The 27,922-nt window shown below is 49.1% G+C and overlaps 2 protein-coding genes across 3 annotated transcripts; both read right to left on the reverse strand.

The window, feature by feature from the left end:
• Positions 1 to 727: 727 nt before the first annotated feature.
• LGALS3 (galectin 3) lies at positions 728 to 5,533 on the reverse strand. Its single transcript, XM_018907071.3, has 7 exons — positions 5,438 to 5,533; positions 3,108 to 3,161; positions 2,956 to 2,978; positions 2,240 to 2,674; positions 2,006 to 2,094; positions 1,590 to 1,758; positions 728 to 980 (listed from the first exon to the last, which is right to left on the reverse strand). Exons 3-7 carry the CDS (start codon positions 2,971 to 2,973, stop codon positions 825 to 827), a joined length of 867 nt encoding a protein of 288 aa, XP_018762616.1. The 5' UTR covers positions 2,974 to 2,978; positions 3,108 to 3,161; positions 5,438 to 5,533; the 3' UTR covers positions 728 to 824.
• Positions 5,534 to 14,054: 8,521 nt separating this feature from the next.
• MAPK1IP1L (mitogen-activated protein kinase 1 interacting protein 1 like) lies at positions 14,055 to 27,061 on the reverse strand. 2 transcript variants are annotated; one of them, XM_050975196.1, is made up of 4 exons: positions 26,956 to 27,061; positions 18,674 to 18,701; positions 17,035 to 17,748; positions 14,055 to 16,595 (listed from the first exon to the last, which is right to left on the reverse strand). In XM_050975196.1, the coding sequence occupies exons 2-4, from the start codon at positions 18,695 to 18,697 to the stop codon at positions 16,584 to 16,586; spliced, it is 750 nt and encodes a 249-aa protein (XP_050831153.1). In that variant the 5' UTR covers positions 18,698 to 18,701; positions 26,956 to 27,061; the 3' UTR covers positions 14,055 to 16,583. The 2 variants fall into 2 exon arrangements, with proteins under 2 accessions (XP_050831153.1, XP_018762615.1); XM_018907070.3 differs by lacking the exon at positions 26,956 to 27,061 and adding an exon at positions 26,629 to 26,898.
• Positions 27,062 to 27,922: the final 861 nt, after the last annotated feature.

Raw genomic sequence — 27,922 nt, forward strand, 5'->3', positions numbered from 1 at the left:
CACAGCTTCTCCATGCTGGTGTGAGCAGTGTGCTGCTTTAGCCTGCTGCATCTGCTGGAAATTTTAAGGACTCTGCTTGTAACTTGGCACTCCAAGTATAAAAGGAGTCACTGTTATAAAACAGCATGAGCCACGTCAGAGAAAGCTTAGGAAACTTCAGTGGTGGCTGTTGCACTGTTGTTTTCCAGACAAGACTGCAGTGACTCACAGCAAAGGAACATACTTCTGTTTTCTTTTTTTACCAGCCTGACTCACAGGATGAACTTGCCAATAAACCTCCCCACCCTTGAAACTGCTCTTGACTCACCCAGGGGTGATGAGTGGGGAGCAGCACCAACCTCGTGACCCGTTCGTGGAGTACCTAACACTCGTAGGGATGGGATCTCCCTGGGCTGGGAAATGTTCTGGGACACGCTGGAAGGACAGGGATGGCTTCGCCAGCCACGGTTTAGCAGAGATTTTGCTTCCTCCAGCTCTGAACCCTCTCCTGAAATGCCTCATCCTGGTCAGGTTTTGAGGCTGTCAGGTTTTCTCTGTGCTTCCTAGAGGATTGCTGCACCTGTCCACAGGACCAGGGGCAGAATGCCACAGGCTGCTTTCCCAAGTTCCTCTCCACAGAAATCAAACTCCTTCTTGTCTCTACAGCAGGAGTTCAGCTCCTTCCACATCAGATCTCATCACACTCGCCTGGAGCGTGTCACATCTTTCAAGATATTATTAAACCAAATTTTACAGCTTAAATGTTTTATTACCTCACAGTGAGCTGGTGAGAAGGCACTTGTGTTACACCCTAAAAGAGCAGAGCTTGCCCAGAGTCCCCCCAGTTATATCATGGTGGGCACCACGCTGGTGAGGGTGATGTCCCCCCCGATGCAGAGCTTGGTGACCTCGTTCAGCCTCTTCTCGCGGAAGTTGTACTGCAGCAAGTGCGCATCGTTCACGGCCACCTTGAAGTGATCCGTCTCACAAAGGATCTGGAGCTGAAATAAAAACCCCAAATCAGCCCCAAAACCACTTGGATTTGTTCTAGGAGAGGTTTTAGACCACACACCCAAGCAGGCTGGCACTGGCTGGAGGCTGCTGCCAGCTGAGTCCAGCCCTGGGGTGTGTGGAGGAGCTGCAACACCAGTGACCTTTGCCTTCCCAAAACTCTCCTGTGCTCTCCCTCCTCCGTGTTTCAGCCCAGTTTCTGCCTCCTCATCCCTATGCCAGTCCCTGAAAGCAAGACTCCTCATTGTGAACCTCCTTTGCAGGAGAAAAACACCTCGTGAGGAGCTGCCAGCAGGGAAAACACATTACAGAAACCTGTCCAACCACTGTGCAGAACAACAGTGTAAATAAAGAGAGTTTCATAATCCATGGGGATACCAGAATGGGGGAGAAGTTATGCCCTGGGCAGCTGGAGCTGCAGGAGGGGAGTCAGCTGGGAAGGTGCTGTAGGGACAGCACATGGGGTGGCTGCCCCAGAAAGAGCCCTGGGAGCTCATTCCTGTGCAAAAGCATCATTGTCCTTGCACAGGTCTTGCTGCTCAAACCCTCTCAGTACCTTTGGTGCACTGAGACTGAGCTGGGATGGGTTTTTCTAGTACCTTGAAGGGTTTTCCAGCTTCAAATGGAAACCTGGGAGCTGTCCTCTCTTCCTTCCCCCAGGTATTTTGGAACATGGAATTGCAGACGATGACTTTCCTGTTGTCTTCGTTGAAGCGGGGGTTGAAGTGGAAGGCAACATCATTCCCTCTCTTGAAATCCAGTGAAAACCTGCAAAAACAATAATGGAGTTGCTGCTTTTGCCCCAAAAGCCCTGAACTGTGTTGCAGGGCTTCCCAAAAATAGCAGAGAGAAAACCCCACAGACCCACAGGGCATTTACACATTTGTTTGGTGTAATATTTGATGTTACACCAGGCAGGGGTTATTCAGGAATGGAAAGCAAATTCCAGCCCCCCTGCTCCACCCAGCAGTGCCCCATGGAAGCCCCCCACCCTCGGAGCTGGACCCCCCAGTACCTGTTTGGGTTGGGGTTCACAGTCCCAGTGATGGTGATGAGCAGCCGAGGGACGAGTCCTGCCTGCAGGGGCAGCTCAAAGGGGACTTTCTGGGAGACAGCAGACATTTGGTCTCAGCAAAACATCATGTCAAAAGCCCAGTGCCACCCCTGGGGCAGCCAGCCCAGGCCCCTCCCGTGGCCAAGCAAAATCAGCCACTGAGGACACAAACCCTCATCATGATGGAGCCATTACCATTGGAGGGGTTGTTCCTCCCTGAGGAGCAGCAGGTCCTCCCTGTGGAGCTGTTGGTCCTCCCTGAGGAGCAGAAGGCCCAAATCCAGGGCCACTGGGTGGTTGTCCTGGGGCAGAAAACGGCCCTGTTGCTGGTGGAGCTCCAGGGAATGCTCCAGGTGCTCCTGGATACGCTCCTGGTCCTGCTGGTCCTCCAGGATAAGCTCCAGGTGCTCCAGGGTATGCTCCTGGTGCTGCAGGGTATGCTCCAGGTCCTCCAGGACAGGATCCTGGTGCTCCAGGATAAGCTCCAGGTGCTCCAGGGTAGGCTCCAGGTGCTCCAGGATACCCTGGGAAAGCTCCAGGAGCTGCTGGTTGGTTCCCCCAGGAGGGCCAGCCCTGGGCTGGGGGAGCACAGGGGGCTGGGTTGTTGCTGTTGGCCAAGGCATCAGATAACTGGGGACAGAGGAGAGGACAAGGGTCAGCTGGGGGAGATTCCTGCTGGGATCACACTGAGCTCTCCAAAGTCCATCTTTGGTAGCCTGCAGGTGGCCAAGGGCAAGAGCTCAGCTCTCAGCTGCTCCCTGGGTTTTTCTCCAGACAACTGCTGACAGAACTGGAGAGGGTTTGGGGATTGAGCAGCTCAGCAAGGATGTGTTCCCCCCATCCCAGCCAAAGGTCTCTACTTCAAGGCCACAGCCCCAGCCCCCGTGGTTTTTAGAGAAATCCATACTTACAGAGAAACCGTCGGACATTTTTCCTGAAAAAAAAAAAAAAAAAAAGGAAGTGTCAGTCATTTTTAACCTGCCCCATCCAAAACCCAAGAATTTTTGAGGGGAGTTATAGTTTAGAGGCAATCGATGGGAATTGCTGAGTTGCCATCACGTACCTGCCCAGCAGAGCTGACAGCTCCAGTGCCAAAGAACAAATCCTGGTCCAACACCTGCGGGATAAACGGGAGGTGCTGCTGGGAGCAGCCCGAATAGCCCGGGGTGAATCCAGCCCAGCCACCCTCGGGATGAAATCCACCACAATTTACAACACTCCCAGCGTTATTCACTTCCCCAGCCCTGGGGCACCATCCAGGATTTCCATTTCCATAAAAAAATCCCCAAACGGGATCCCCGGGGGTGTAGGGGCAGCATCAGCCCGGAGCTGGGCGGGAGCTGCAAACCCAGCCCCGCACATCGGGGACACTCTGTGACACACGGGATGGCCTGGAATGGGCAGAGGAGGGTGGCAGCCACCCAGACAGGTCCCCTTTCTCCTCCCTTTCGTCCACAGCTGTCCCGTTCCGGCCGGAGGGCACCGTGGGAGGGCCAGCAGATAAAAGCTGCTTTGCAAGTTCTGTGAGTGCACAAACACACAGAGAACACACACCTGCCTGTGCGCAGGAACAGCCCGAGCTGGGTTCCTCCCATCAAAGGGAGCATTCATAAGAGAAGGAAAAAGGGAGAGCCAGAAACGGGGGAAGAAAAGGAAAATTCCAAATTTAAAGCAGAGCAGGCAAATTTCTCTTTGAAAGAAACGTTCAGATGCACAAAGCTCCCAGGAGGTGCGGCTGCCCTGCCCCGGGAATAACAAACCCCCAGTTTCACAGCCGGTAATTCACTCCTCTCCCTGCAAAACACTGGGGGTTTTTAAGGCAGAAATCCAGTGACCCAGAGTGTTTGAGCAGCCCACATCTCCCAAAGCTTTATTTGCCTTCCGGGCTCTTTCTGAAGCCCCAGGGGTTGCCATAGTTGGGCAGGTGATGCCAGGGGTGCAGGCACAGCCAGGTCAGGTGTGCCAGTGCCTTGTGCTGCTCCAGTGGGGATCCTGCACGATCCCCCTGGAACACCCTGGGAGCAGCAGTCCTGTTCCCTCAGCCCCCCATGGGACAGCCTGGCCAGAGCCTCCTGTCCCCCACACAGCTCTGGGGACACGTCTGGGCAGTCTGGAGGTTGTACCCAAAACCCCCCAAACCCCCTAAACCTCTGCCACCACTAATCCTCTGCAGGCAGGCTTGGAGCCCAGTGTCACCTCCTCTCTGTCACTGCAGGGCTGGAGCTCTCTGGAAATGCCCTCTGCTGCCATGGGGAGGGGTTTTTCCCCCACCTTCTTCAGCAGCACCACAGTGATGGATTGCAGAGAGCATGACACCAGTGGGGCTGGAAAAGCCCTCTAAGCACATCCAGTCCAACCATTCCCCCAGCACTGTGTCCCCAAGTGCCACATCCACAGGGCTTTTAAATCCCTCCAGGGATGGGGACTCCCCCACTGCCCTGAGCAGCGGTGCCAGGGCTGGACAAACATTTCCATGAAGGAATTTTCCCTAATATCCAGTTAAACCTCCTCTAGTGTAATGTGGGGCCATTTCCTCTCATCCTGCCTCCTGCTCCCAGGGAGCAGAGTCTGAGTCCCTCCCAGATCCACCCTCCTGTCAGGAGTTGTGCAGAGCCACAAAGTCCCCCCTGAACCTCCTTTTCTTCAGGCTGAGCCCTCCCAGCTCCTCCAGCTGCTCCTCATCCAGTCCTTGAGCTCTGATTTCCAACATTTGGGCAGCTGAGCTCCAGCTCACCTGAGCTCTCCCTGCCCCAGCAGAGGATCATCTTCAGGGAGAATCCCAGAGCTGACCCCAAACATTCCCTATGTTCACAGCAAGTAGAAAAAACCCTTCTATTGGGGAAAGAAACACCAGTTCTCTCCCCTTTTAATTCTGCTGTTTTATTTGAATTCTGCTATTCCTGCAGTATTCAAATAAACTTATTTGCTCCTAATCATAACTGGCAGAATAGAAAAATTAAAATGGCTCATATTAAGAAGCATTTCTTACAAAATCCAGCCAGTATCTTCAGTCTTCCAATATCAACTTATTATAATTTATATAATGAGCTTCTTTCTTCACCCTGCAGGGATTTTGGGGCACGGGCAGGGCTGTCCAGCCCCCCAGGAGTTCCAAACACCCTCGGGGGGCTCCATCCCTCCATCACCCCTAAATCCAGGGAGGGTTTCCGGGGTGTCCAGCCCCCCAGGAGTTCCAAACACCCTCGGGGGGCTCCATCCCTCCATCACCCCTGAACCAGCCGGGGCTCTCCGTGCGCCCCAACCGCAGAGCCCGCGGCAGCTCCCGCCTGTCCCACCTCGCACTCCCAGGGCACGAACGACCCCCAAACCCTTCTTTTCCAAGGATTTTTGTGCCTTATCCCCCTGTTCCCCCCGGGATCCCTCATCCCTCACCTGCGTGCGGCGGCTCCGCTGTCGCTCTGCGCTCCCGCACCGGGACCCGCCCGGGGGCGGGGACGGGGCCGGGGCGGTGCCCGCGCCGGGGACACCCGTGACAGCCCCCAAGAGCCGTGTGTTTCCCCTTTTTCAGCGGTGACATCACCCACGGGGGATGTTAACAGAGAATATTTGGTTTTTCTGGCGGTTTTTGCCTTGCGCGGGTCCGTTCCTCGCACGGCGGTTCCCGTTTCCCTGCCTTGCCCAGATGTTCTCCTTGCCAGATGTTTGCTCGTGTGCCTGTCGGCTCCATCCCCCCAGCTTTAGTGCAGCTCGGTAAAACAACAATTGGATTTTAAATTCTGAACATTTTCTCCTTCCCCACGAAAAAAATAAAAGCCAAAAAATCTTTGTTTTCACCCGAGGCAGCGAGGCCGGCAGAGGATGGGCTCGGGAAGCTGTTGGAGGCAGCTGGAATTTCAACAAGCCCGATTTTATTTGAGGTTGAGGGTGAATCATCTCTGGTTTGCTCCATGGGCTCCACAGCTCACAGCAATGGAAAAGAACAAAGTGGTTTTGAGCTGAAATCCTGATCTGCTGCTGGGAGAAGGCAAAGGGAAGGAAAAGAAATGAAGGGAAATAGAATGGAATGGAATAGAAGACACCCACAATGACCATCTAATCCACCTCCCTGAGCAATTCAGGGCTGACCAAAGGTTACCGAGGGATCCACCCTCTAACTGGTGTCATTACAGAGACACCAACTGCTGCTTTTAGGCAGCAGCTCAGCTAAAGGGCTCAGCTGCAGCTGATATCCAAAACAAAAAGGGACAAAAATCTGTTGACTTTGGCTCTGATTAATTTTAGTATTAATTTCTCTGGTTCAAATCTGCTTATCTAAAAAATGAGCAGCCTCCTCTCCATCGGGGCTCCAGCCTGGATTTTAACATCCTTCAACTTCATGCAATACTTGTCACAGGGATTCAGGCTAAACCTGAGGGTGTAAAAATGCCAGGGATGCCCATGGGAATGGCTGGAAATTGAGTATTTCAGGGAAATATGTGTATTACACTTAATGTGTATTAAGTAATAGATATTAAGAATATTAGTACGTAAGAAATGCACTTAATTAGGGAGTGCTGCTTCAGTTGCCTCTCACAGCACCCAGCCCACAGCAAACAGACACTGCAACAGCTTTGGAGGTGTTTTAGGGCAAAGGGACCTGGAGAGGATTCAAGCCAGCAAAGCTGAAGGATCCCTGATCCATGGCAGGAGGAGCTGCAGCTTCCTGAGCCTGTAACTCAGACAGGGCTCTGTGAATTCCTTAGAGCACAGGTTTTCCCTTCCTCCCTAAAATTCCCTCAAGATGTCTTTGGGAAGAAAGAAAATGTGTATTGCTGTTTTCAGGATTTTACTCAAAGGCTTCAAACATCAACCAAGAAGGTTTGCCTGGTTTTTATTGTCCCTGCTCCAGTGCCCTGAGGTTTGTACTTTCAGTTGTGCAAGACACAGAATTCACAGAATGACTCAAAGATCATCGAGTCCAACCCAACACATGAGGATAAAGAAAATTTGACCAAAAATCAGTGGATACAGAAATCAAAACCAGATCTAATTAATTCCTTAACCTAAATAACCCAAGCTGCAGCAAGGATGATGAGTGAGGTTGGATGGGGCTTGGAGCAACGTGATCTGGTGGAAGGTGTCCCTGCCCATGGAACAAAATGGCCTTTGAGGTCCCTTGCAAGCCAAACCATTCCACAATTCCATGATTCAGCATCCAGGGGGTGGGTGCTGGAGCAGAGCCTTTGCACGAAGAGCCAGTGATGCTCCTCACTGAGTCATCCCCTGGTGACTCACAGGACACCCAGGCGTGGCCACTGAGCTTCACAGCTCCTGGGACCCAGGGAAAAGGAAGGTTGGTTTATGGCCAGGAGTCAGCAGAGCAGGGCTGGAACACCCTGGCTTGGAGGGAGATGTAAGGCACAGATCTCCTCACTCACACTTATGATGCCTGGCCATCCAACCCTGGATCTTCCAAAGTGGGTAAAAAATTAGTCATGGCCTCAAAAATCGATATATTCCGTGGATTTGAATGTTTTTAAGCCCTCCCAAGTAAGTTGGTTGCTTAAGAGAACCCTCAATGTAAAACAAAACCCTCCTTGGTAAATGGATGGTTTAAAGCCCCAAAATGCAAACCCAGGGGGTGGGAGATGGAGCAGCCAGGGAGGTGGATCAGCCATGAGACCACCCCACTTCTGGGGAATGTGCTCTCAGCTTGCCCTTCACTGCAGCCAAACACTCCAAGCACGAGTTGCTTCCCCCATTTTAGCATTCCCAACATTTCTCCAATGGCAAGAGCCAAATGATCCCTGACAGTGGCTGGCTCTGCTTGGGGGAGGTTGATGTTCCAGCTGTGGAAAAACACCCCACTGCAACAGACCATTGATCTCCAGAAGGGAAATACCTCTAGAGCAGCCAGTTGGATTACTGAATAACTTTAAAGCAGCAATGGAAAACAATAAACAGAAAGCTGCTCCTCTCTTCCTGATGGCAAATTAATTGGGGGGAACCAACCCAGAGGGCAAGAAGCTGCATGGCATGAGAGATGCACTTCCCTTCCCAGAGCAGAAGAAGCCACATCCACATTTCCCTGCCTTGTGATTCCTGTGGCCTGATGTGTGTGGGACTGGCAGCACCCACAGTGTGCAATGTTTGGGCTGCAGATCTGCCACGGGGGCCGTGCTTGGCACCATCCCAGAGTGCTAAATTCAGCCACCATCTCTGCCTGTGCCACCTCCCAGGCTGGGGAGCTGGGACAGCACCACCTCCTTTCTCTCTCAGAGTGGGGATGAGGCTTTGAGGAGCCTTTGTGGAGCCCCTGAGGTGTCACCACAGCTCCAGCCCTGAATTCCAGTGGCTGAATCACCTCTGACTCTCCTAGGCAATAAAAAAGGGCATCACAGCAAATTCAGGCAATGGGAATCTCCTCTGTGACCTGCCAGACTTGAGCAATTTCATCCCAGCACTTCTGAGAGCAGGGATGAAGAATCCTCCTCCTCCTCCTCCTCCTCCTCCTCCTGCCCTTTTGGGGACTTGGTTCACCCCAGAGCTTCCTGGGCTGCATCTCCATCTCCCCCTCCCCAACCATCACTTTGCCCCAGTACTGGGGAAAATCTCCATCAGAGGAAGGCTGAGAACTTCAGCACCTCAAGTTTGATGGCAAAGAAAGGAAAACCAGTGGATAAGGAGCCAGGAGCACCACCCCTGCTGCTCACACGAACCCTCATGTGTACAGCAGGTCTGGGCTTGCTCTCTTTAACCTCTTTTTATTCTTTTTATAATGCACCAAAGCAAAACTCCTGCCTTTGGAGCTCCCTCCTCCTGCAGAACACCAAGCTGCACTCACCCAGCCCCCTCCTGCCCTGGCAGCACCAGGAGAGCTGCAAGTCCACCCCAAAAGTCTCCACCCAGCTTCTCATGCTAAGGCTGTAGATGAGCAAAACCGTGCTGAGGCTTGAAGCTTTTATATGATTAAAGATGAGGAAATGAGAAGCACTTGGAGGCTGGCACTCAGATCTGAGCATTAAATGAGTCTCGTAGCAATTTGTGTCAGCAGAGATTTTACAGAAGTCCTCACACTCCCCCTGGCTTTAAACTTGATAGAAATTCCACCCTCCTCTGCAGCCTGGTGCCCAGGGGCCCTTCTGGAGCATCCTCCATGCAAATCTGATTAAATAAGTGCAGCAGAGATGCCTACAGTGACCCCAAATGCTGGTGCAGATGGGGCCAAAGCCCCCACAGCTCATTGCCATCAAAATCCAAGAGCCTGGTGCTTGTCTTGCCCACCCTCTGTGCCTGTGAGCCAACCCCTCCAGAAACCACTCCAGCCTCAAAAGCTGAGAGGAAAGTGCTGTGCTGAAGGAAGGGATTTCATCAGTTCACTGAGGGCAGGGAAAACCCCACTTGTGTCTGGGACACATGCTTCATAAGGAGAATAAAATCCCTTTTTGACACCACCCTGAGCACATGGGGTTGGGAAAAACGTGGAGGGCAAAGCAAGCCAGGAGAGCACAGCCTCCCCCAGCAGAAAGCCTCAGTACCAAACACTCTGCAGAGTTTAAAACAGCTTTATTACACAGCAATCACAGAATCTTTGATGTTGGCAAACACCTTCAGGATGCCCAAATCCAACCTCAGTGGGTGGCTTTTGCCAGATCTCAGGAAACCAGAGGAGAGGGAAAGTGAAGAGCTTTGGAGGAGTCCTTTTCCTTCTTTCCTGCACTAGATTTTTGCAGAGCACAGAAATCCACCCTGCTGTGAACCCTTACACTGAGCAGGGCCCAGATTTAATCCTCCTGTGTTTGTGCTCTCCCTGCAGCAGCCAGAGCTCAGTGGCTGTGCAAAGGTGCAGGTTCTACCAACCTCCCCCAGCAGCACCAGAGTCACTAAAATGTTGGGGTTTGCCATTTTTTTATCAAGTTCAGTGTTAAAAATAATCAATAGCAGACCCAGCCACCTCTCCCAGAGGCTTTTCAGGGCAGGTGGAGCAGCAGCAGAGCCCTCTGGTGATGAGCAGGATGGTGGAGGGGCAGCTACCAGCACTGACACCAAAATCCAGAGGAGCCTCATCCTGCTTTGCTTTCACACAATGCTCCAAAGCTCGTTTTCCCAACACCTTATATATATTTTTTGACCCACTCTGAGCAGTTTTTGCTTGATGTCACTCCACTCCCACTCTCCTCTTAGCAGCTCCCTACTCTGCCAGCCAGGACAGAGCCCCAGGAGAGGAGCATCAAGACAAGGATGGTGACAGTGGCAGCACGGAGCCATGAATGTGACCAGCCCAGCGTTCCAGGTTGATGTGGTGCTGCTTTCTGAGGGGAAAACAGGACAGAAATGAAAGCCTGGTGTGGAAGCTGAGGAGATTTTGAAGTACCTCAATTTAAAAAACCTTCAAGATCAACAACTCTGTCTCCTTGAGGAGTGCCAGCAAACCCTGGCTTTACAGAGCTGGGCACACAGGGACAGCAGCACCAGGGTATTAAAGCAGCAATTTCCCCACTTAAAGTGAATTTAAACTGTGATATTCTGGCACCTTCTCTTTGCTGGAGGGTGTTGCCTGTAACTGAAGGGAACACAGGCAAATTGGAAACAACCCCTCTGAGCCATTTCTGTCACACAAAGCACTGGAATGTGAAGATTTCACGTGGTGCAAATGAAGCAGGTTCCTTTCAAAAGGCACCGCAGCACAGGGTTACTTTTCATTATCCTTTAACAGCTCAGAAAAGAGGAATATCCTCACAAAAAGCCCTTGTCAGGACACACTTCTGGAGTTCTCAGCATGGATCTACCCCAGGACAACACTACAGTGATGAGCCAGGGATGTCACAGAGTATCCTGAGTGGGATGGACCCACAAGGATGATTTGGTCCAGCTCCTGGCCCTGCATTGACCCCCAACCCCACCCTGGGCACCCCTGGCAGTGCTGTCCAAACCCCCCAGGAGCTCTGGCAGCCTCGGGGCTGTGCCCATTCCCTGGGGAGCCTGGGCAGTGCCAGCACCCTCTGGGGGAAGAACCTTTCCCTGATCTCCAACCTAAACCCACCCTGGCACAGCTTCATGCCATTCCCCATTCATGCCAAGCCCAGGAATTCCTAAATGAAATCCAGTGTCTTTTGTTGTCTCCTGAATTTATTTCAAGAGTGGATTAATTCCATATTTGCTTTTAGCCAGGCATAAATCAGCACTACTATCTAAGAGTGATGGGTGATTCTGGTGGGATGGGACACTGGGAGGTTCCTAGTTCCCACTTGGAATGAAACTGAGCTGATGCAGGAGTTTAGGGGTTAATTGCCACAGGAATTCCCTCCCCTAATCACAAGAACATGAATGTGCAAGAGCAGGCAAGATCTTGCACAGCCAGCAGGAGGAGGACCCGAAATGAAACCCAAGGTGTGCCAAGGGCTGCTCAACACAGCCCTTCCCTGTCTTGTCATGAGAAAACTGGGAAGAGGACAGGAACACAGGCACTGTGATTTTATCTCCCTGTCTCTCATTTAACAGGGAGGGTTCCCTTTGGAAAGTGATAACAGGGAGCAGAACTGTTCCTGCTGCTGCACTCACCTGGGTGTAGCTTGGACTGCATGGCAGCTCATGATTGCTGCTCAGGGGATACAAAGTCCCATTGTCACCAAACAGGACAACCTGACCACCAGGGAATCTCTGAAACGAAACTATCACAGAATCCCAGGGTGGTTTGGGTTGGAACAGACCTTAGAGATGATCCAATTCCACCCCTGCCATGAGCAGGGACTCTTGCCACCATCCCAGGTTGTTCCAAGCCCCATCCAACCTGGCCTTGGACAATTCCAGAGATGGGGCAGCCACAGCTCCTGTGGGAAACCTGCTTCCAACAAACCTGAGAGATTCTGCAGGCAAGAGTGACCAAAAGTATGTTCCCTCTCTGTTATCAGCAGGCATTTTTAGTTAACTCACTCCACTGACCTGTGAGAGCAGAGGAAAAGTTATAGTAGTTCATCCCACCCCATCAACCTTGGAAATGGGAAAACTGGGCCAGCAGTGAGTGGAACAGGAGTGTCCCACCAGTGGAGGCACCACCCCTCCCTCTCCAGACCACAGCCCTGGGTCCCACAGGCTGCCCAGGGATGGGGGCTGTGGGAGCAGAGCACTCTGCCCTGCATGGCACAAACACCTCCAACACCCACCCAGGGACTCACCTGGCTCCAAGGGCTCCTGGGATCCCCCTGCAGCTGTGGCAGGGATGAGCACAGCCTGGTGGGACTCTGGGAGTTATTCCTGCTGTGTGGATGAGATGGTTGGAAGCTTTGGGTGAAAGCTGAAATTTGAGTTTTTTCATTGCCCTGATACTCAGCAGTGCCTGGTGAATAAATGGCTGTTTGGTGTGTATGGAATTGCCCTCTAACAACTGAAATTCTGAGCTTAACTTTAGAAACAGGGCAGCCAATGTTAATGAAAATACACATGGAACATTTCATCCTTCCACAGATGCCAAAGGGCTCTCACTGCACTGGGGCTCAGGACACCCTTCCCATCAAGGTGGGAGGGGGCCCTGCCCACAGCAGGGGTGGAATGAGATGGATTTTAAGGCCTCTTCCAACCCAAACCATCCTGTGATCACCACCTCTCTCTCCTGGGACAGTTGGACTGGCTGGGAGTGAATCCACTGACTGGGCAGAGCAATGGAGCTGGGCTCACCCACAGGAGTTTGGGCACCTTCCTTCCCAGGAGAGGAGCAGCAGTGACACACCCACAGCAGGATGAACCCTGCACTGACCACTCTGCAACAGCCCTGAACAGCTTTCACTCCTCTCCTAAGAATTATATAAATACCACTTAGAACCACTGAATCCTTCAGGTTGGAGAAGCCCTCTAAGATCGAGTCCAACAATCCCCTCAGCACTGCCAAGGCCACCACTGACCCCTGTCCCCAAGTGCCACATCCACACAGTTTTTCAATCCCTCCAGGGATGGGGACTCCACCATCTCCCTGGATAGCTGAGCCAGGGCTGGACCATTCTTTCCAGGAGGAAATTTTCTCTAACATCCAATCCAAACCTCCCCTGGTGCAGTTTAGTTCCCTCTCATCCTGTCCCTTGTTCCCTGGGAGCAGAGCCCAGACTGCACCCAGGGAGTTGTGCAGAGCCACAAGGTCCCTCCTGAGCCTCCTCTTCTCCAGGCTGAGCCCCTTCCCAGCTCCCTCTCACAGGACTTGGTCCCTCAAAAATATTCAGCTGAAGTTTTCTGGGTCTGCAGGGCAGCAATTAACCCCATTGCTTCTGCATGGCCACGTCTTTACTGATGCACAGGAGCTGCAGGCAGAATTCATTGGAGAAATCCAGAGGAAGGGACAGTGCCACAGCTGAACAGGCAGGACAAAGCACTGCCCACACACTGCACTGCTCTATGAACAGATGTCAGGATTATTTTTGGACTATGGCCTAAAAAGAGCTTTTTGTTTCTATTATTTCCTTCTCACTGCTGCCATTTTTACCCTCCCTGAAGGGTGAAGGTGTGAAGCAAGGCAGCAGCATTGGCCAGCTCACTGTGACTGCTCTGCAAGCCAATACATGGAAATACAGCCACAAGTGATGCCCAAATTCAGTAGTTCACACTGATGCCAAGCCCTGGAGTTTCTGTTATTCACTTTATCCCACCAAACTCCTGGAAGTGTGTAAGAACAGGGGTTTGGGGGTCACTTACCACATCCACATGTGTCAATCTGGCACAGGAATTGTTCAGGGGCAGGGAAAACACACACACAACTCTTCACAGGTAAAAACCAGTCCCATTCTTCCTCTGGAGCAAGCAAGACCAGATCTTTTCTCCCTTAATTACCAAGGAATTGGTGAACAGGCAGTACCTGGGGCTGACATGCTACACCAGAGCCACGGTCCCATCCACATTTAATGTCCCTTATGTACAGGCTGCAAATATCACAAAAGGAAGAGGAAAAACACTCACAGAAGTCAAGTAATTCTGATTTTATATTCAGGCTTTGCAAATCAAGGATGTCCTATTTTACTATTCATTCAAGGCAAAAGTCTACACAGGCATGTCAAAAGCAGGAATTGAAAAACAGTGAACACAACAGTCTTGAAAATACGTTTAATGTCTAATCTTATACAAAAGTGACAGCATTTTCAAAAAAATATCAAATCCTGTATTTATAGCTTCTCACTATCATACAGCAATATTTGTTTCATCTAAAGAAAATACAGCAGCAGGTGATAATCTATACTTTAAAGATGTGATTGCTTATATTTCGTATTGTAAACAAATGCAGTATGTCAACCTCAAAGCACAAGTCAAAACGAACTCCTCAGCAATTGAACTCAAAATGATGCATAGAAATGTACAAATTCCATTGCAAAAGCTTCAGGCCAGAAGTTGCTCACACTTGACATAACATGTGATAAAGTTACTACACGGTATATAGTGACACCTTGAGTTTTTACACAATAGATTAACAGGAATACCCTTTTCACTGCTATGCAAAGAACTCTGCTCACAAAAACAAAGGGGTTATGAAACAGTTTTCATGACCTCAAGAAATACGAATATACATTGAAAAACATCCCATATATATTGAATTTTAGCCTAAATGTTCCAGTAATAAATCCTGCCTATTTCAGGAAGAACCTAGAAGTCTAGTTACTTTTACAAAACCCCTTTCAAAAAACCATTACTTGCTACTTTTGCTTTATCCTTTCCTACCTCTTCCCATTCCCTGCAGAGACATATGGCCAGTGCAATTCCAACTGGAGGGCTGCTACTGCATGATCCATTCATTTGGAATAAATGTTTTTTTCATTACAATGATTTACAGTCTAAGGCTGCAGGTATCAAAAAAAGCACTTAAGCAAATGCAGTCAATGTTGCTTATGTTAATTTTTAATTAGTCTTGCCAAGTCTGCTTGGGGGGCAACTGGGGTTTTTTTTAAGGTTAGTTGTACTTTTGGTTCTTATTCCAAGGGTTAATTGCTGGGGTTTAAGTTGAAGTGGTAAAGTATTTTTGTTCAGCTCCAGTATTGTCTTCCTAAAAGAAAAAATAGACATTCCTTTGCTATCAGCTTTCATGACGTTGGATGAAAGCAGCCACAGCTCAGCTGGCTGCTTTCTCCTGCAAAAATACTGTAGGACTTTGCCATAAAGGCTCTAACTACCAAGGAGCACCCCACCAGGTCACCCCATGTGCTTTCAGAGTGTCCATCACGTGCATGCAGGAAGCCACCAAAGTACTGGAAGAGAATTAACTCGTGTTCACAGTTCCATGATACAAAGACTCCCTAATGAGCTACCATGTGAAGCAAAATCTGTTCCTAATTCTACCCACAGAGGCTAAGTCAAGAGATCCCCAGCTGGGGAGGAAACAAACTGTCCGTGGTCCAAGTGCAGGCCATGAAGTACCACCAAGAGACGTGGCCGTGTCTCGGCAAACCCCTCGGACGTGCTTGGCACAGATATGGCAAGAACACGAAAGCTCAGGGCAGTGCCCCTTGGGAGAGGCAGCTGCACAGCAGTGCACAGGCTTCCTGACATTCAATTTCTCCCAAATTCCTCCTACTCTGTGAGGTATGCAGACACCCAGCTGGGAACAGGGGCTGCTCCCAGGGACAGCAAACGAGAGCCCCTCGCGCCCAACGAGGATCTCTGTTGTGACACAACCGTGCCAAAAACTGCTGGGAAGGGAATGCTCAGGTTGGGTTTTAAGCTCAAGTTCAGTTTCCAGGGACTCTGAAAAAGTCTGCCAGGTTTACACAACCCAGCAGCCAAGTCAAATTTGAAATGACTAGAACCCAGGTCAGAAATAGGGAAGTACCTACGTGGGGATCAGTTTCTCTTTACACAGACCAAGCCAAACTTCCAACCACCACAGAATGAGAACTGGCAACAGGATGTCCTCATTTGCATGCATAAAACTCACATTTTGCTGATTCAAAGTTAACTGCACATCCAGGTTATTTCACTTGCACAGGAATGCCTGTTTGTGAACACCAACAGTGTGCTGACAAGTCACACCAAGGCTTCCAAACGTGGCTCTTCTCCTCCGTAGTCCCAGACCGAGCAATTGGTTTGAGTATGTACAAAATGCTGAGAAAACCTTCGAGTTCACATGCTCTGTCTTGTTAGTTTGAATTACTGTAGCACGTTCAAAAATTAGGTTTCTTGACTAAAATGTTGAAACACTTTCTCTATTGACTTTTTAGAATAACCTGAAAATAGACAAAATATGACTATCCATCCGTTCAATGACCAGCAGGAGTCTGGCAACGAGACTTAAAGCATTAATTTAAGAATTAACTTTTTAAAATTCCATGGGCCTGATTCTTTAGAATCCTTACATGGCAACTCCTGTTTTTCCAAGGAATACTTGCCAACATAAGAACCACAGGTATGTTAGTTGATTTCTTCTCTTTGTATTTCACTTGATTAAACCAAATAATTATGCCAGCGTATGAGCAAGGTAAATTGATGTAAACTGCTCCTTCATACCTCAAATGCACATACAAGAGGCAATATTCTTCACAGCCCCATACATTACTGAAACAAAAACTGTAAAAATCTCTGTAAGTAGTGGATGAAGGTGGAAAACTACAGTATTTTGTTGCCCAGAACGTATTCAGCGGTAAGGCTGCAAGAGACAATAAGTCATGGTCAATACAGGCTTTTCACACAGCAGTTCATTCACAGTTACAAATACTGTTAATTAATCACAAATTCATCCTTATATTTTGTTATTCCCTCCCTACTGCTCTATCAGCAAGCTCTCATGATTAAAGAGATCAGAATATTTTCTCTTTCAGAATTATTACACCGCTTTCCCCCCCTTTTTGGCTTTCAGAGTCTTTCCAAGCAGTAGAAGACCACTACAACGTGAGACATGAACATAATTTAGCCATTCTGGTATATTTAATATTTATAAATTGCTGTTATCCCACTGACTTGAGGAACAAAACTTGAGATGTGCTGAAACTCCTTACCTGCACTAACAGGTTTAATTACACTACTGAATTTCCCCACTTAAAAGTGAAACACTTTAGAGTAATTTGAGACCAAAATGAAATACTCACATGGGGACCACCAGGCATTGATGGAGCACCAGCAGGACCAGATGGCACTTGAAAAGGATTAGGGGGCGTAGGATATAGTCCTGGAGCTGGATATGATCCTGTGGGTGGAGGGAATGGGCCGGGCGGTGACGGTCCCCACGTTCCGGGCGGGACCGTACCCCACGGTACTGTCGGCGCAGCCCCTGGAGTCTGGGTGGGAGCAGAATATGGCCCTGGGGGTGGATATGGCATGCTGGGAGCAGGATACTGCCCTCCCATTGTTGGTCCCCATGCTCCAGAGGGCATGGATCCCCATGGCCCAACAGGAGCAGGAGGTGCAGCTGGCTCTGTTGGACCTCCGTAAGGTCGTGGAAGCTCTGGAAAGGGCATATTTGGTGGAGGATACTGCCCTGGTGGGACAGGACCTGGCACAGTTGGGGGTGGATATGGACCACCAGGAGGAGGGCAGGAGGGTCCAGTAGGAGGAGGAGGAAATGGAGCAGGCGGTCCCGGGGGCATTGAAGGATACATTCCCGTGGGAGGAGGTCCGAAGGGCACGCTGGAAGCCGATGTGTTTGGTGGCAGTCCCGTTGGAGTCATAGGGGGGGCGCTGGGGTTATTCCAAGGGTTGGAAGCCGGCCAGCCCTGCGGAGGCTGCCCGGGCTGCTGGCCAGGCTTGCTGCTGCTCACTTTGGAGGTTTTAGCAGGCGACTGGTCTGGTAAAGCATCTGCCAACTGAAAGACAAAGCGCCGGTGAGAAAGGAATGCCCGGGCCGGAATTCCCGGCTGCAGCCATCCCCCCACCACGTGGCTCCAGCCCAGCTGCCGGAGGGAGGGAGGAGAAGAGCTCTCGGTGGCTGCACAGAGATGATTACATTCATTTTTGTGCAGCTCCTATCACTAAGGCAGCACAGGCATTCTGACAGGCCACAGTTAAAAAGCCAGAGATAAAAGGCGACCCACCACACGGAACGACAGGCAGCTGCAGCACAAACCTGAAAACATTTCCCTAAATTTCCATTGCAACTATCCTGATGCCAGGAAAGCACAGCTCCTTTGTTAATGTCACAGGAGAGAACCCACGAGGCACCCAGCAGCTTCCCATGTTTAGACCAGGGATTGCTACATCTACCCAAAAGGAAAACACCAGCACTGCGACACAGAGGAAACATCTCAGCTGTCAGCTCCCCACCCCTTTTCCTTCAAAAACTATGGCAGCTTTTGGGATAATCAACACAACTGGCTGATTGAGGTATTTTCTGAGACCCCTGACAAGGGGAGGAATGATGAACCTGACTCCATGTTCTCAGAAGGCTAATTTATTATTTTATGATCTATATTATAATAAAGAATACTAAACTAAACTATACTAAATAATACAGAAAGGATACAGACAGAAGGCTAAAAGATAATAATAATAAAAAACTCGTGACTCTCTCTTCAGAGTCTGACACAGCTTGGTCATCATTGGCCAATAAGTTAAAACAATTCACATGTTGGATAAATAATCTCCAACTACCTTCTAAAGCAGCAAAACACAGGAGAAGCAAAACAGATAATATTGTTTTCTTTTTTCTCTGAGGCTTCTCAGCTTCCCAGAGATTTTTCAGAAAATATGATGGTGACAGCTGATCTTCAGGAAAGAAAAACTGTTACTTACCGAAAAATCATCAGTTCCAGACATTGTGCTGAAAAGTAAGGTAAGATAAAGTGAAATTTGTTGAAAATAATAAAGGTATTTTTAAGCAAGACTTAATGAGACACCTACATTTGTCTCATTTGGAGCACAGCAGGTGCTGAACCAGCAGCACCTCTTGGTGCCTTGGTTCCAGAGCCTGTGGCCCACACCAGTCCTGGAGCATGGATCAGGGTGATCAGTGCTCATGGACACCTGTGCCAGGTGCTGCTTTGGGGATCCCCACTTTGTGAGATAATGGGAATAAATTTACTCTCTGTGTTTAAGCCCTGGGTTTATTGCTGTCCCAGCTGCCTCCCTGTGCTCAGAGAGTGACCCAAACTCCTTTCTCTGGATGAAGTTCCCATGAAAAGGAAAGCCCTGAGCCTCCACCTGCCTCCTCTCAGACAGGTGTCACACAGGAGGTAAATGGGTCACATTGCAATAGCAAAAAATATTTTAAGCATTCATATGGAGCATATGGAGCCTGCCCAGACAGGGATGCCTGGGAAGGACTCCAGGTGTTTTCTAAACTGGGATTTGGAAAAGGTATAGCAGGATTCTTGTGGGTGAAGTCAATGCCTCTAAACCAAAACATGATGAAATCAGAGAATCATGGAATGGTTTGGGTTGGAAGGGACATTAGAGATCACCTAGTTACACCCACCTGCCATGGGCAGGGACACCTGCCACTGTCCCAGGCTGCTCCAAGCACATCCAGCCTGGCCTTGGACACTTCCAGGGATCCAGGGGCAGCCACAGGTGCCACTCTCAAAATTCTTCCCAATATCCCATCCATCCCTGCCCTCTGGCACTGGGAGCCATTCCCTGTGTCCTGTCCCTCCATCCCTTGTCCCCAGTCCCTCTGCAGCTCTCCTGGAGCCCCTTCAGGCCCTGCCAGGGGCTCTGAGCTCTCCCTGGAGCCTTCTCCTCTCTGGGTGAGCACCCCCAGCTCTCCCAGCCTGCCTCCAGCCCTTGGAGCAGCTCTGTGGCCTCCTCTGGACTTGTCCCAACAGGTCCCTGTCCTTCTGATGTTGGGGACCTCAGAGCTGGAATCCCCACACAGATCTTATTGCCAAAAATAAAAGAACTACAGCTTGCTGATGGTTTATCCTCCAATTATTTCAGAATAAATAACTACACCAAGGGCAGAGGATGCTCTTATTTACATTCACCCATTCCAGTAACTGACTGCAGAGGTGTCACTAATATGTATCCGACTTCCAACCTCTCCACACTTCCAAAAAAACAGGCACCAAAAATTAGGGACCAATGAGACATATTAACACATAACCAGAAGTGAGGAACTGTTTAAAAAGATTACCAAGAGCAGCCAAAAAATTTAGGGGAGAGTGTAGGAGCCAGAAAGGAACATAAGAGCAGGAAAAATGTAGAACAGAAGTCAGGAGTACAAATACTACTGCAAAGTTGGTCCTCACAAAACAAAATCCTTGTATTCCCCTTATTGATAGTGAAGAACTGACTTCTAAGACAGCGAATGGTCTCAGGGATGGAGGTTTGTACAGAAAGCCCAGATCAAATAGGTTTTTAAGCTCCCTTAGGTTAATATATATCCACATTATTTACATTTTACTCTTAGGTTAATATATATCCACATTACTTACATTATATTATCTATACAATCTTCTCTGAAACTGTATTGTAAATTTGTTACTATCTACACAATCTCCTGACCTCAGGACAGGTCTGGATCAGACAAGAGCCACTTTGCTCAGCATCCCATTTTATTTTAACCAGTAGAGACCACCCCATTTTATCTTAACAATGACCAGTAGAGAAGAACAAGGACAGGAATGACTCTCACCCAACACTTCAGTGATTCCAATCTCAGCCACTTCCTAAGCTGTAGACAATTTCCATGGAGCAATAACTCTCAAATAATTCCTTTTCCACAAACACATCCAGTTTCCTCACTCAGATGAGGGGATGTCTCATTTGCCCACTTCAGAGTTGTTCCTACAACACCCACTGGCAAGGCACTCCACAGGCTGCTATTTGTTGCACAAAAGGTACCTCCTTTTTTTGTTCTAAACCTGGATTTTACTACTTTCACTTGTAGCTCCTCCATTCTTGCAGCTGAGGAAATCAGCAAGTCTATTCTTACCCAGCTTGCCCATGCTGATCATTATCCTACAGATTTGTACCATTTTCTTTCATCTCTCCCTTCTCCAGGCTGAGTTCCAGCTTATTCCCCTGCCCCTTGTGCAGCAGCTCTTCCCTACCTTTGATTATTCTCCCTGCCTCAATCTGAGGCTTTTTCAGGTCTTTTGTATCTTTTGGGATGAATGACAAGAAAGAACCACAGAGAATTGAAGATGTGGGATAACCATTGATTTATACAGTATCATAATTATGCTCTGGTTTGTCTTCTATTTCCTTCCTAGCACTTCTTCATTTTTCAGCTGCTTTTAGATCCCTATGGAACTGACACTTCTGTGGCAATATTTCACTCCTCAGTGTCAAGGGTCAGCCCAGCATTTTATATGTGAAATTATATGCACCACTCTACATTTATCTACTCTGAATCACAGCAGATTTATTGCCATTGAATTATTTCTGCCAATTTATTACCCAATCCTTACTTTCCTGAATGGCTTTGGAACAACAGGACACTGCTCATCTCATTTCCCAAGTTATTTATGACCACATGGAACAACCCAGACCTCTGTGGAAACACAGTGAACTTTTCAAGTTACTCCTAATAATTTAAATAACCCTTTTAAGAAATACCTTGTAATTTAAATAAACCTTTCAAGAAATATCTAGTAATTTAAATAAACCTGTCAGGAAACACCTAATAATTTAAATAAACCTTTTAAGAAATATCTATCTACAAAGCTGATGGAATTCAGTGCCTAACTGCATGAATACAAAGGTTTGTTTAAACTCCAGTATTAATTTATAAGAGCAGTAGTTCTTTCAAGTAAGGACTCAGTCTCAGATGAGGAACATTTCAGATCAAGGACTATTTGTTTAAAATTGAGAAACCAACTGAACTACATCAGGGAAGTGGTTTCTGCTCTTGCTATTAACAGCTCAGCTGTCTGAGACATATCTATTCCAAACTCAATTCATCTTTAAGAAATACCTCTTCTGCTAAGAATTCATTAATTTTTGCAATTAACCACACTCAATAATAAGTTGGCAGGGGATTTTTGGTGGTACTGTCGTTCAATTTACCTCCATGGACAGAGAAGCTATTTATCATAACCCCAAAAACAAAGGAAAACAATCATTAATAAACAGACAAGTACAAAAAAACTTTTACATAAGTGCACAGATAATAATAATCATCATCATCTTAATCAAGTTATTTTAAAAAACACCAAAACAGGTCAAGAGAATCCTCATTTCTTTAGGCAGATGGAGAGATGGGATAAGACCAACTGAAAACCAGATCTACAACAGACTGAAAATAGTCCACAGAAGAAGTTGGAACATTTGCTGCGAGGGAGAGAAGGAAGAGAAGAAAGGAAACTATAGGAGAACTCAGAAGAAAATCCTGTGATCTGTCACCACAGTGTCAGAGAGGAGTAAATTCAAGTCAAGCAGTGGGTGAACACAGCTGAAACAGGCCTGCTTCCCAAATATCAACTGATATCCCCAATATTTGTTAGCAGATCATTCCCAAATATTTCTGTGCCATGAAAATGAAGGGAATAATTCTACTGCATGATTTATGAAAAAAAAAAGAAGAAGAAAAGTAGTTAAGCACAGCTTATAATGAGATTTAGTGGCTTTTTTACTTTGGCAAGCAGACAAGAGCAACATTTGTTGGCAACATTTGGGATAACTGAGCCCATGCCAAGCATGTCAAGGATCCTCTTGCAGAAAGGATGCCCTATTTCAGGAATGTTTTTTAAACAGACATTTAATCTGGGTACCGCCACCTTCATTTCATAAAAAAGAAACTGAAATTACCCTTAACTTTCAGACAACATATGAACTCATCTGTACTTAAATCTGGAATCTATATTCCATTCAGGTTGTTCAACACTAGGTAAAGAATTTCAGTGAAAACCTTACAGGAATATCAATTATATTGTTACAATTATTGCCCAAGGCACTCACATGCTCACCAATCAGACTCACAGACAGTGTCAGACAGAAAACCCCCAAGTAACTAAATTTTAAAGTCCCTCCAGGTCACACATGGGCTCAAGATTTTAGAAAAACAACAAAAAAACCCACACTGAATGGTGGCTTGATGGGATTTTTAGAGTGATTAGAATGAACCAATTATCTCTTGAAGCTTTCCTGGTGCACAAGCACTGACAGCAGCAGAGAAACCCATTCATGTAACAGACATTCATTCTGCCACATTGCAACTCTACTCCAAATTATCTTCCCTGCAGTTGGGATGAAGGAAGAACAAATGGAAGGAGGGTTCAGGAGTTGAAGTCACTTGGCAGGGAGCAGAAAGACAACAGAGCTGGCAGCATTCAGAATGAAGTCCTGCTTGCATCCACTGTGCTGTAAGATAAGATTCCCTTTGTTTTCTGAAGGCCAACGCCCCTGGAAACATCTCTGCCTTCCCAGAAGCCCAGAGCCTGCCAGCTCCAGCTCTGCTGCTCAGGGCAGCACCTCTCAGCCACCTCGGGGCTGGATGGAGAGAGATGATCAATGCCTGCAAAACCAAAGCTGCCAGGAGCTGAGTCTCTCTCACCCTTTATCCTGAAGAGCCATGAGAGGCAGGAAGGATTTCAGTGCACCTGCCTAGAAATTAAGCCCTGCAAACCCTTCAGGCCAGAGGCCAAGGCCTCCTGGATATCCTCTCCAGGAGCTGCTCCCAGATATTACCAGCAGGTAGGTGAGATGAGAGAGGCTGCTCTGGGAGGAGAGAAAGGCTGGGAAGCACAATTCCAACGCAGCTCTGGCAGGAGAGTTCTTCCAAGAGCCTTCACAACCACGGGCTGACTCTCAGGGAGGTCTGTGCCTGGTTCTGGCAGCCTGGTGCTACGTGTGCTGTGCTAAATCCGTCCTACTGAACAGCTTCCACAACAAACCAGCTCCACGCTGGTTTTTGCAGCTCCAAACCCTCTTGGATTGCATCCATCTCACTGAAACTATGGTGTAGCAGCAATTTTTCTCATGCTTTTGCCTTTCCTGGCTTTTATCCACCATCAGTCCTTACAGACCCTCATTAAGAAGAGCCATACAAAGCACTTTTTCTTACTCAAACTAAGCATCAACTGCTTTCCTACTTTTTTTTTTTAGTTGTATGACATTATTCCAACACTTGATGTGCCAGATTTAGTTCCTGTCTCCAAGATCATCTTTCAAATACAGAAAAAGGTTTTCTGGATGTGCAACAGGCTGTGCTGCATTTCCACTGGGTGGCACGGCAGCCTCGGCAGAGAGGTTCCTTTGTCACTCCAACATGACTAATTCCTGCCAGCATCACCTCATCCACAACAGCATTTCTGCCCACATAAGTGGAACTACCCAACATAGCACCCGGAGAAAATGGAAGAGACACCAAGTCTTTGACGGCTTCTAAATGTTTTCTAAAATATGCAAATTTCTGCAGCTTCAGGCGTTAACTATCAACACTTCAGAGTCGGCCTTTAGAGACTCCCAGAATGGTTTGGGCTGGAAGGGACATTAAAGCTCATCTTGTTCCACTCCCTGCCATGGGCAGGGACACCTTCCTCCACTAGCCCAGGTTGCTCCAAGGTCCATCCACTCCAAGGGATCCAGGGGCAGCCACAGCTTCTCTGGCAACCTGTGCCAGGGCCTCATCACCCTCAAAATTCTTCCCACTATCCCATCCCTCCCTGCCCTTTGGCAGTGGAAGCCATTCCGTGTGTCCTGTCCCTCCATCCCTTGTCCCCAGTCCCTCTCCAGCTCTCCTGGAGCCCCTTCACGCCCTGCCAGGGGCTCTGAGCTCTCCCTGGAGCCTTCTCCTCTCCAGGTGAGCACTCCCACCTCTCCCAGTCTGCCTCCAGCCCTTGCAGCATCTCCATCATTTCCTCTGGACCGGCTCCAGCAGCTCCACCTCCTGATTTTGGGGGCCCCAGAGCTGCACACAACACTCCAGTGGGGTCTCAGGAAACTGGAGCAGAGGGGCAGATCCCCCCCCTTTTCCTGCTGCTCACTCTCCAGGGATCCAGGGGCAGCCACAGCTGCTCTGGGCTCCCTGTGCCAGGGCCTCCCCACCCCCACGGGGAAGAATTCCTTCCCAGTATCCCATCCATCCCTGCCCTCAGGCAGTGGGAAGCCATTCCCAGTGCCCTGTCACTCCATGCTCCTTTAAACAGCCCCTCTCCATCTTTCTTGCAGACTCTCTTCAGGTACTGCAAGGCCACAACTGGATCACCCCAAAGCCTTCTCTTCTGCAGGATGAACCATCCCAACACTCTCAGTCTTTCCTCACAGGAGAGCTGCTGCAGCTCTCTGATCATCTTGGTGGCCTCCTCTGGCCCCTTCCCCATCCTTAAAGCCTCCCCAGTGCTCACATACCATAAAATAATTTGGTGTGCCCTGGGTGTTTATCCATTGGGAAAATAATGTTAATTGACTAACTAACCCAATAGCTACATCACCAGTGGCTATGAGAGATTTAGGGATATTTCTGCCCCTTTCCCTGTCTGTTATAAATGAAAAAATGACAAAAGTAAAATTTCAGATTTTCAGGACAGATGTCATTAAGACCAACAACCAAATGGAGGCATTTGCTATAAACTGTCAATCCCAAAAAGAAAATAATTCCTCAAAGTAGAGGAGCTGGCATTTCCAAGAGCTGTAAAACACAAAGCCATAAGGATCTGTGATGTGTGCCAGCTCCTCACCCTCACCAGGCCATTCAGCTCCACAGCTGCCTCCCACCCAGCCCAGAGGTCCCCAAGGCCAGCAGATGGGCAGGCACAGAGCACAGGGGGGTGCCCTGCTTGTGACAGCTGTGACACAGAGTCAGGGCACAACAGAGACCCCCTGCCAAAGATCCCTCCTGTCCACAGCACCCAGCCCTGGGAATCCTGAAAAAGATCTGTTATTCCAGCAGCTTGGAATGATTCCAGCTGATCTTTCAGAGCTGCCTCTAAATTATCTTGAGAGCTACAGAGCCTCACATCAGAGAATCCCAGAGTGGTTTGGGGTGGATAGGACACAAAGCTCATCTCATCCCACCCCTGCCATGGCAGGGACACCTTCCATCATCCCAGGCTGTTCCAAGCCTGTCCAGCCTGGCCTGGAACACTGCCAGGGACCCAGGGGCATCCTCTGTTCTCCACTCAAGCATTATCAGCTTCATTATTGTCATTGCTTTGGATGAAATGAACACTCTGACTCTGAGGAGTGACTATCAAACAGCTTCACTGCAGGGCTTTGGTGTGCCACCCCCTAAAAAACCATCAAACCCACATGTCCTAAACCCAGCTGTACCTCACCTCTGACACACACACACAGACACATTTCTGCTCCTTGGCAGAGGCTCCTTCCCAGAAAAATCACTTCTCAGGATTTACACCTGCCACCTTTCTTCCACTGGCGCTGTTAAAATGCACTTGAATGAACTCAAGCTTCAAGAACACCCAAAATGTTTCCCAGGGCTGGCCTGATATTCGCCACGAATTTTTCCTTCAGCCCCTGAACTCCACAGCTCCCGGGAAGGGCAGTTTCAGGGCGTGTCATTTTGGTTTCAAAAAGACAAAGCAGCTACTTTTGTTCTTCCTCCACCGGCAATGAGGCAGAGGAGCATCAGATCAGCACCGTTTTCCACGGAATTCTCCTACAAACAAGTTTTTAACCAGAAATAAAACCTGTCAGGCGGGCAGCACTGATAGCACACAGTGCTGGCCATCCCCTGTGCATCAGCTGCCTTAAACACATTAGAATTTGATAAACCAACTTCTCACCAACTCTACAAAACCGGCTTTCCCGAGCCCTTCTTTAGAGAGGAAGCTTTAACTTAAACTCACTTAAATGCAATCCACGCTCGTTGATCTGCTCATTAATAAACTACGGCCGCACAGCACACAAATTAAAAAAAAATTAAGAAAAAGCCGAACAAATATTGAACCCAGCCAAGCCAGCGCCGCCACCGCCGCTTCAGAGCCACCAGGCCCAGCCACGAGCGACCCCCGGCGCTCTGCAGGGACCAGCACCGCCCGCCCCCCGCAGGCGGGGCGGCACCTCCGGGATGGCTGAGGCGCGGCCCGGCGGCTCCGCGGCCGCAGCCCCCCCGCCCTCCCGCGCTCCCCGCGGCGGCGCGGGGCCCGTGCCGGCGGCGGGGCCGGTGCCGGTACCTGTGCGGGGGGAGCCGGCGCAGGCCCGGAGCGACGCGGCGGCCGCAGCTCCACCGCCACCGCGACGGGCACCGGAACCGGAACTGCGTCACGGCGGTCACGCCCACCCCGCCACACCGGAGGGGCGCGCGCTCGACCACGCCCCTCTACGGCCGCTGTGTCACCGGCACCGCCCAACCGCGGTTTGGCCACGCCCCTTCCCTGCCCTCAGCGAGCGTCACAGACCGCACCCACCTATAACCACGCCCACAACATAGCGTCATCTACCACGCCCATTAATCATGAGACCACGCCCCTCTCCGCCCATAATTGCCGCGCGGGCTGGGTGGGGCCACGCGACAGCGAGCGCGCGCGCCCCGGCCCCTCGCAGTCACGTGACGCTTCCCTGAGGGGCGGGCGCGGGCTCTGAGGGGACTTGGCCTGGCCCCCCTGCGAGCTCCTCTTGAGAAGCGTTTCACCACCATTTCTCCACTATTTTCACCACTTTCATTAAAAAAAATTAAACTTGTATCTTGATTTGTCGCCCCCCCTCGTCCGTGAATCAAAATCTACGCCGTGCAGTTCAAGACCTGCAGCAGAAACTGACAAAGCAAAGCGCTTATTTTCTGTCCCTTCAACGGGGAAAAAAAGTCGAAATATTCTTAGTGTAAAAAAAAAATCTATCGGTTTAACTACCAGGAAATTAAAATGTTATTTCTGTGTGCAAGGTAAATTGCCATTGATGGTAAAAGCTCCAAGAGCATTGATTTGTTTAGACCTACAGCCGCCAGCACAAACACTTCAGCAGAAGCTGCACAACTCCTGTCATGTTTAACAGTGTAATTAACAAGCATATACACAGTGTAATTAATAATCATACAAACAGCTGTTTCTAATGGATCTATATGACTGCTGAAAATCTGTGAAAAATGCGTATTTTACGATTGGCTCTTAGCAGATATTAAAATGAATATTATATGTGTTGTGT

Source organism: Serinus canaria, chromosome 5, assembly GCF_022539315.1.
Source record: "Serinus canaria isolate serCan28SL12 chromosome 5, serCan2020, whole genome shotgun sequence".
NCBI lineage: Eukaryota > Metazoa > Chordata > Aves > Passeriformes > Fringillidae > Serinus > Serinus canaria.

Excerpts from the sequence above, each read along its gene's own strand:
- MAPK1IP1L (XM_050975196.1), bottom strand. The coding sequence starts at position 18,697 with ATGTCTGGAACTGATGATTTTTCG. Across the intron at positions 17,749-18,673 it reads CTGGAACTGATGATTTTTCG|TTGGCAGATGCTTTACCAGA; the intron begins GTAAGTAACAGT and ends TTTGTCTTTCAG.
- LGALS3 (XM_018907071.3), bottom strand. Across the intron at positions 1,759-2,005 it reads GTGAACCCCAACCCAAACAG|GTTTTCACTGGATTTCAAGA; the intron begins GTACTGGGGGGT and ends TTGTTTTTGCAG. Across the intron at positions 981-1,589 it reads AAGCTGGAAAACCCTTCAAG|CTCCAGATCCTTTGTGAGAC; the intron begins GTACTAGAAAAA and ends TTTTTATTTCAG.